The sequence below is a fragment of the Vigna umbellata genome, chromosome 3 (assembly GCF_029865625.1).
Source record: "Vigna umbellata cultivar VRB3 chromosome 3, Vumbellata_1.0, whole genome shotgun sequence".
Lineage (NCBI taxonomy): Eukaryota > Viridiplantae > Streptophyta > Magnoliopsida > Fabales > Fabaceae > Vigna > Vigna umbellata.
The window spans coordinates 34,823,827-34,833,338 of record NC_142167.1 but is presented as its reverse complement, the minus strand read 5'-3'; the positions used below and the strand labels follow the sequence as shown (position 1 = coordinate 34,833,338).

Genomic DNA, 9,512 nt, shown 5'->3' with positions numbered 1-9,512 from the left:
GAAGAGACAACAAATACTACAAGAAGAAAGACAGAAGAAATATAGAGTGTTTTACGTGCCATAAGATGGGACATTTCTCCTATGAGTGTTATTTCAACAAAGGTAGACAGTTGAAGAAAGATCAAAGCAAGCAAGATCATTTTGTAAAAGACGAGTCTGACTCAGAGCCATTAATCCTTATGGTTACAACTTCTTCAGAAAGCGTTGCTATGTCATACCAAACAAACAAATTATGGTATCTGGATTCAGGATGTTCAAACCACATGACATACAATACAGAGTGGCTTATTAATCTGAACGAAAGAAAGAAAAACAGGGTCAGAGTTGCCGATGATAGTACATTGAAGGTTGAAGGGATCATAAATATTATCATAAAGCAGAAGAATGGACTGAAGGCTACGATAGAAAATGTTCTTTTTGTACTAGAGATAAATGCAACTTGCTTAGTCTGGATCAACTGGTAGAGAAAGGTTTCACTGTGATGATGGGCAATCAAGGAAAAGTGGAAGTGTTTGATAAAAACAAAAGGCTAGTCCTGGAAAGTAAGATTTCTAAGAATTGTACCTTCAAGGTTCATATGGATATAATTGAGAATCTGCAGTGTTTATCTACATGGAAGTGGATGAGAATTGGAGATGGCATCTGAGATTCAGACATCTGAATTTCAGAGATCTGCAACTGTTAAGCAAAAAGGTGATAGTTTCTGGGTTACCAGATATATTTATACCTCAGAGAGCTTGTGAATCTTGCATCATAGGAAAGTAAACGAGAAGACCTTTCAAAACGCACTTGAAGATGAGGTCTAAAGAACGTCTTGAAGTAATTCATTCAGATGTGTGCGGTCCACTTGAGATATCAACACTAGCTGGTAATCGATACTTCGTTACATTTATAGATGAATACAGTCGTATGATATGGGTATACTTCATAAGACTGGAAAGTGAGGTTCTAGAAATTTTCAAGCAGTTCAAGAATCGTGTTGAAAAAGAAATTGATAGGCAGATAAAGCTGATCAGGACAGATGGTGGAGGTGAGTATACGTCGCGTGAATTTGATGAATTTTGTCAGGCACAGGGAATAGCACATGAGATTATAGCCCCTTATACACCACAACATAACGGTTTGGCCGAAAGACGAAATCGAACAATAATGAATATGGCCAGATGTTTGCTTAAAGAGAAGGGCGTATCGCGTGAATTGTGGGGAGAAGCGGTGGCAACAGCTGTGTATGTACTGAATAGGTGTCCTACAAAGAAGTTGACAGACAACGTCCCACATGCAGTTTGGTTAGGTACTATACCCTTTGTTAAGCATTTTAAGATTTTCGGTTCTTTGGCTTTTTGTCATGTTGTAGAGCAGAAGAGAACGAAGCTGGATGAGAAAGGAGAAGCAATGATGTTTGTGGGTTATCATCCTACTGGAGCATACAAATTATTTGATCCTATCAGGAAGAAAGTGATCGTTAGCAGAGATGTATTGATTCTCGAAGATGAAAATTGGGACTGGGAATGCAATCAAACCAGTATGAAGAAATCAAGAGTAGTATTGCAAATACCTATGCAAGTCAAAGAAGAAGTTGATAATTCGATAGTTACTAGCAATACTGGAAGCGGCGATAATAATGCAGAGTTTTCAACGAGATCGAGAAGACAAGTGGTAAGACCTTCTCGGTTTACAGAATATGAAATGTATTCTGATGCTGGTGTGGATGAAGAAGGTGATATAATTCACCTAGCATTAATGGTCGGGAGTGAACCTTTGAATGTTGATGATGCCTTATCACAACCACTCTGGAAGGAAGCTATGATGGAGGAGCTTAGATCGATCGAGAAGAATAAAACATGGAAGCTGGTCGATTTGCCACCCGAAAAGAAATGCATTAGAGTTAAGTGGGTTTTCAAAACTAAGCTTAATCTAGATGGTACAATCTCAAAATACAAGGCTAGGCTTGTGGCAAGAGGATTTCTGCAGCAACAAGGAGTTGATTTCAAGGAAGTTTACGCACCTGTTGCAAGGTTAGAAACTATTCGTTTACTTGTTGCTATTGCATGTGCTAAGAAGTGGTCATTGTTTGCTCTTGATGTTAAGTCTGCATTTTTGCATGGCTTGTTGGAGGAGGAAGTATATGTACAACAACCTCCAGAATTTATCAAAGAGAAGAAGCATCAAGTGTATAAGCTATTCAAAGCGCTCTACGGATTGAAGCAAGCTCCCAGGATATGGAACAGAAGGATTGATGAATTTTTTATAAGCTATGGACTTGAGAGATGTGTTGCTGAACATAGCCTGTATGTGAAGAAGAGTGGTGATGATATAATGATCGTATGTTTGTACGTCGATGACCTACTGGTGACGGGTTCCAGTCTACATTGTATTGACGAATTCAGGCAGAGGATGGAAGCAGAATTCGAGATGACAGACCTTGGGAGGCTCAGCTACTTTCTGGGAATGGAATTTAAGCACACAACTAGAGGCTTAGTTATGCACCAGAGAAAATACGTGAAGGATTTGTTGGAGAAATTTAAGATGACTGAGTGTAACATTACCAAGAATCCAATTGAGGTTAATGTTAAGCTAAAATTTGATATAAATGAAGAAATCGTGGATAAGACAGCTTATAAGCAACTCATTGGTTCCTTGCGGTACCTATGTAATAGCAGGCCAGATCTGATGTATGAGGTTGGTCTATTGAGCCGATTTATGAGCAATCCAAAGAAGAGCCATTTGATTTCTGCTAAACGTGTTCTAAGGTATGTTAAAAGTACAACTAGATATGGTATTTTGTTTCCATACGGCGTGAAGAAGGATAAGTTGGAACTAGTTGGTTACACTGACTCAGATTTTGGTGGAGATCAAACTGAGAGAAAAAGCACGTCAGGGAATATTTTTTTCATGAACACAACACCTATATCATGGAGTTCTAAGAAGCAAACTATTGTTGCTCTATCAAGTTGTGAAGCAGAATATGTAGCTGGTTGTCATGCGGTATGTCAGGGTGTGTGGTTGAATGAAGTTCTAAAAGATTTAAAGGTGCAAATTGAGAGATCATTTGTGCTACAGATGGACAACACATCTCCTATAAGTTTGGCTAAGAATCATGTGAGCCACGGAAGAAGCAAACACATTGATGTGAAATATCATTTTTTACGTGATATGGTGAATAAAGGCAAAGTTGAGTTGATTTACTGCAAAACTGAATCACAACTGGCTGACCTATTTAATAAAGCACTCAAACATGACAGATTTGAATGTCTCTGATCTGGAATAGGTGTATTAGCTCTAAGTGACTTGAATTAAGGAAGTGTATTGGATATATAATTCAAGTCCTTAGTTTATAAGTCAATTAGCTCATTCTTACAGTTAGTTTTCTCTTGTATAAAAACACTATTATTTCATTTTGTAATATACTACTGCATATCTTCTATCTCTCTGTTTTTCATATTCTCCTTAATATCTGTAATATCTGTACCGCTACTATACATTTCTGTTTCCATTATATGTTTGGTTCTTCTCATCATTCGCTTTCTGAAATGAGGAAATAGTGTGAAGTTCATCTGCAAGCTTCTGATGCAAAACTTCCCCCAGCCTGCCACTTACGGGGTACCACCGCTGATGTCTTCAACCACGTCGTTTACTCGAGTCCCTTTTTCTTTTCTTTGTCTTCTTCTTTTTATCATTATCATCTTAATTATCTACTCACTTCGACTCTTTTCCACTCTTCAATCTCTTTGCTTGTTAATGGCTACGTGACGTTGTTTCGCAATCATCTCATTCTGAATTCTACAAAAATATTACCTTATCAAGAAAATTATGTTTTTACTGTCGTTCAAATTCCTGATTTACTTCTTTAATATTTTACGAAATATATACGTATAAACCTCTTTATTTTATAAACTATTTTTGTACATCGCTAGTCTTTTCAATCTCTCCCTTATCACTCATAAATTTATACAGTTTTTATCTTTTTTAACATATGTTACTTTGTCTCTCCAATGGGTGAGGTGTAGAGATACATGAAATATTTTCCTATTTGAAAATGTACTCAATTAGTCAACTTATACATTTTGCAGTCAAATCGTTTTACTCGTACAGAATTAAACATATTAAATTCTCATTTAAGAAAATTAAAACTAACTTATCGATTTAACAGCTACTAAAGTTAAGTTTTTTTTATACTATACAACTAAAATATATTTTTAAATTAATTTTTCTGTCACTTTTTCAGTGTATCGTGTTAAATGAGGTAATTATTCATCTATTAAAAACCTTTGAAAACGACTTTTTAGGTTGTTTGTTGGACACGGGAGACCTAAGAATATTTTAAAATCCGAAAAAGAAAATATAATAAAAGAATAATAAAGTAGTAATTCCAAAACAAAATACAATATAGAAATGTATCACTTTATTTCGAGTTGCAGAGGAAAAAATACTGACAAATTGTCTTACACAGAAAAGCAAAAGAAAGAGAAAAAAATTTAATACAGTTTGTGAGTATTTAAGGAAGGGAGTTGATTGAGACAAATTTCTTAAAATGGGCATACAATTGACACTTTTTTAAAAGAATAGACTTAATTGACACAACTTAGAAAAATATCGACAAAATAAGCTATTAAACCTTATTTTTTTCTGCCATTGCAGTTTCAGTATCCAATCCTAAATTCAACTTTGGGCTTCCATGCCAAATTAGGTTCAACTGCCCAACCAAGATCACTGGTGACATTGTCTCGTTAGCGCCAAGGGATGGACACTGCCAATCTAACCCAAACCCTCTTCCATGACTAGCCCAAACCCTCTTCCATGACTAAGAGAAACCCAAACTCACAACAACCACTAAGTCTCTCCATGCAAAAGCCCTCTACATCAAACGAACCAAGAATTCCAAGAATAACCAAGACCCCAATCAAACCCTAAATCGTAGAGAAGAACAAAATCTCCACCCATTCGCGATAACAGGGAAGAACCAAAGATTCCCAAATCAACACTCTCGCCCCCAAATCACGCAACCTGCACAGAAGATTCAAGAAACCCAATTCGTAGACCCAAATACCTAAGGAAAACCCAATCGTAAGAACCAAATTCCAAAATCCCCAAATTCCATATTTCATAAACCTTAGTCCTCTGCAAAGTCGAATCAGAGAAGGAGAAAACGAAAATCCAAAAGGAACCCCAAGATCCCCCAAACGAAACCCCAATCCAACGCCATGCACTGCCACGAAAACGCCCACTAACTAAGACCCTCGTTGCTGTAGAGATGCCGGCAAACAAACCCACACGTCAAGGACATAAGTCGCGTCTGAGCCACTGGACCTAGGCTCCCTCCTTGCGAAATGAACCAAAATGGGAAAAAGAAGAAGAAGGCTACTTTGCAAGATTGAAACAACAACGGAGATGAGGGATAAGAAAGGTGTCTCCCTTCTCTGCCAAAAATGAACTCAAATCGAAATGGAGAAGACGAAGGCCTGCTCCTTGCCATGCTCATTGCGCGAAGAAGAACCAACCCAAACTGGTTTTGATTGAGAGAAAATAAAAACGAGCCAAGGGTTTTCAAAAACCAAAAACCAAAAGTTGAGAAAAGAAGATCTAAATTCTTATAAAAACCTGAGTCATCCATTTGAAAGTTAATGTAGATTCAATCTTATGTATCGGATTAAGATTTAGGAATTAATTCAGAATTGTTAATTAAAATTCATAACATTAATTCAAATTAATTGTAATTAAAAAAAATACTAAACACGTTACCATACATAAAATTTTAAAAATAACATATTACCATTATCTTCTGTCAAATTATCAATTCATTAACACAATTTATTTATTTAATCGAAAAAACTATTTACTAAATAAAGATCAAGTTTACACTCTTTTCGAACAAAGAAATTTTTAAGAAAAAAAAATGAGCAAACCGAGAAAATAGGCAATTAAGCCAAAAATTTAATAACAAAATTTAAACATAATGTGTAGTTTAATTCCACTGGACCCGTGCACAGCAGAACACTTCTTACAAACCTTCATTTCCTTCAGTTCACTGATTGGGTGGGTGCAACCAAAACCGGGTAGATTCTGATCGGTCATCGGCACACGGCCGGAGTACAACATGATCGTCTGCGTTGCCGTCGTCGGTCACCAGGTGAGTCCCATTCACCTTTCCATACTCGATTTCAATTTCGCCGGCGAAAATTCCGGTTTTCCGATCTCCGATCTGAAGTCAAACTCTTCTTTCCTATGAAATCGTGCAGAACAATCCGCTATACATACAGAGTTTCACCGAGGCCGATGATGCTCTCAAGCTCCACCACATCGTCCATTGCTCGCTGGATGTGGTCGACGAGCGAGGTGCGTTTTGTTTACTATGAACTGGAGATCCCAAAGTTTTTATTTGAGATTTCGTAAATTTTAATTTATCTGTGATGTTTTGTTTTTAAACAAATGGTTGGGGTTTTGAGATCTTTAAGCCTGGTGATAATTCAGCAAGAGCCTCCAGTTTTAGGTGGAACTCTGAATCTGATGTAATGTGTTGTTTACTTGGCAGTGAACAATCCTAAAAGGTCTGGGCCTATGCTCAATGAGACGTTTCTTGGACTGCTTTATCCCATCGAGAATTACAAAGTGTGAGTGCATTTGTTTTCTGTTAGAGTTTTGTTTGATTCATGCTTAATCCAACAAATGAAAAGTTTGTGGCTTTGCCTGTGACGAGATTTGCAGCTATGGATATCTAACTAATACGAAGGTGAAGTTTATATTGGTGACCACTGATCTGGATGTTAAAGATGCGGATGTAAGAAATGTGAGTATGAAATTTCTTTTCATTTGGGTGTAATTTCCTGTCTTACTGGGTGATGTAATAGTTCTCTTAGCAATGGTATTTAGGATATATCGAAGTAAATACTGATGGGTGGTACTAGTAGTCCTGTGATCATTATATTGTGGTCGAAAGATATTGGATATCTTGTCTGTCACGTAAGTTGACTGTTGTTACCAATTACTTTTTATGAGTTGGAGCACATATCAATTCTGACAAAGGAAATGCTGATGTTTCTTGATCATGATCAGTAAATGGTATTACGATGTTTGAAATATGTAGTTGCTATGCTATTTTAGAATCTGGTCTTGTTTGGCCCAGTTATTAAAGTGGGTGTTACAGGAAATAGAAAGGGTGGCAGTGGATTATTAACCCTTGGTGGTGATGAGGGAAAGTGCAAGGAGGGAGGACCTTAGTTATCTTAAAAGTAACCAGTTACCCTGCATGGCTGCACCCATGACAGGCTGGTAGGACTAGGAAGGTAAGGGAGGGAATCGGTAGAATATAAAAGGAGGCTGGGAGATAGTAGAGGTAAGAAACACTAGGGTGAGTTATTACTGGTTTATGTATATTTTTTTCTCTTTCACTATTTCTATAATTCTGCACAGCTACGTGAATGAATTTAAATTTAATATTGAGCGCAATACGGCTATATATCATATAGAAGTGATGCAGTGTGTTGAGGTGAGAGACTACCGCGTTTTCTTATAGGTTCATTTTCAAGGCTTAGCTTTGATGGACTCCACATCTTCAAGGGATTTCATTGTTAAACTGAGAAATGCAAAGGGATTTGTACATTCTTTTGCTGATGGATTTTCTTGCTTCGTTGTACTCTGTTCTTTTCGACATCCTTCTGTTTATTAATATGTTTGTTTTATAAAGAATTAAAAAAACTTGAATTACTTGTTTTAATTGTTGACAAGGATGTTTTACTTAGGAATGCGATGTTTTCGTGATTCCCTGTTGTCATTTTCTCCGTTATGAAGTAGTTTATTTTGTTTATGACTTTTGCTGTCTACATTTAAGATCCCTTATATTATTGTTTTCCTTCAATAAGTTGCTTAAAATTTTTCAATTTTAAGTGCCACTATGTTATGATACCACTTTTCATGTGCATTTTCTTGTTAATTGCAAACTGACGGGTAATATTTATGGTTGTAGGAGATAGAAATACATGAATTTAGCTACTATCTTTTCCTTGTCTCCTTACTCAGAAATATGCTCGTATGGATGAAATATTGTTCTATTTGATGTTATTTTCTTGTTAACTTCTGGTGGATTGTATTTCTGTACAGTTTTTTAGGAGGTTCCATGCCGCATATGTAGATGCAGTTTCAAACCCATTCCATGTGCCAGGCAAAAAGATAACCTCCAAAACATTTGCAGAAAGAGTGAGCACAATTGTCAAGTCATTTGGCTTCAGTTCTGCTGGATGAACATTTTCAACTGGTGCGAGTTACGATGCTTTGTCTATATCTGGCACAAAACTTTTCTTTCTTATTCTAAGTTCTTGCCTTGTAGTTTTAGCATTGGTAAAATGTTTAGAGTTAGGAACATTTTCAACAAAATTCTAAGTTCAAATTTGAAACCATTGCATTTGATTTTACACAAATTTGAGCTTTTAATATTTATTCATATGATTGAACGTAAATCTGTTATTGACCCCTACCCCTCCGAACAAAATATGTGGCATTAGGTGGGTTGATGATTGATTTATTTCTTTACCAGTTTATTAATTAGTGGGAGGCCAAAAATTCTGCCATAGAAATACGCCATTGTGACTTATGGCACAACTATAGTGGGTCTCGTTACAAATTGTCTTTGGCAGCTGGCAAAAAATCAACCACGCCATTAAAACATTTTCTTCAATAAAATATCATTTCTAAAGCATTTAAGATATTCCAAAGTTATATCTTTATTTGAGTCTGAACAAATCTATTTTATTGTGACATTCTTTTATTCTCTATTATTTGTAATTCTAAATCATATTAAATATTATGAGACAATAACTTCTTAAAATGTCAGTCGTATACATATTACTTTTTTTTTTTCAAAGAACAACTTAATTATAAGTGAGATCAAACGTCTTTAATTATACATAGGGATTGAAATTTTTTATCATTGAAAGTGTTGAGCTGTTTAGGTTCCTATGAACTTCCCTTATCCAATGTTATGATAAACTATTCACTATTTATGGAGTTTATTAAACATTGTCTTCTAAAACTTATTCAAGTATATTTTTTTTTTCCATGATTAGAGCAGAGTGGTGAACACCATTCAAATTGTTTTACACTTCTCATTTCAAAATGCACTGAAATGCATTTAAGAGAACATCTTAGCACTATACTTTCTTGTATAGTAATGGATCATAGATGTGCTACTCGATAATTTGTGTAAACATAACTGAAAGAAACATAAAAAGTCACATGAAAGTAAATTCAATGATTTTGTGCTTTTCTGTTTGTCTATTAGTATTTTTTATTTTATTACTGGAATTTTTTTCTGGAAACATTCTTATAATGGCTGTGGATGTAGTCTAAAAAAAGCGAAGAATGTTGTCCAGAGAGAAATAGTAGGAGTCCTTGTTGCTTTTACTCTATCATTACTGTCAAAAGATGAAAATAGACCAAGCCATTTGTGATGTTTGAGTAACCCACGTTCGAATTTGAAAGTTCGACAGAACCTTTAAATTTTTTTTTAAAAATTATAGGAT

At 35.7% G+C, this 9,512-nt stretch overlaps 1 protein-coding gene across 1 annotated transcript; it reads left to right on the top strand.

Moving 5' to 3' along the window:
• Window positions 1–5,964: 5,964 nt before the first annotated feature.
• Window positions 5,965–8,450, top strand: LOC124849161 (uncharacterized). Its single transcript, XM_088110037.1, has 5 exons — window positions 5,965–6,127; window positions 6,237–6,333; window positions 6,530–6,608; window positions 6,703–6,784; window positions 8,095–8,450. Exons 1-5 carry the CDS (start codon window positions 6,095–6,097, stop codon window positions 8,233–8,235), a joined length of 432 nt encoding a protein of 143 aa, XP_087966163.1. The 5' UTR covers window positions 5,965–6,094; the 3' UTR covers window positions 8,236–8,450.
• Window positions 8,451–9,512: the final 1,062 nt, after the last annotated feature.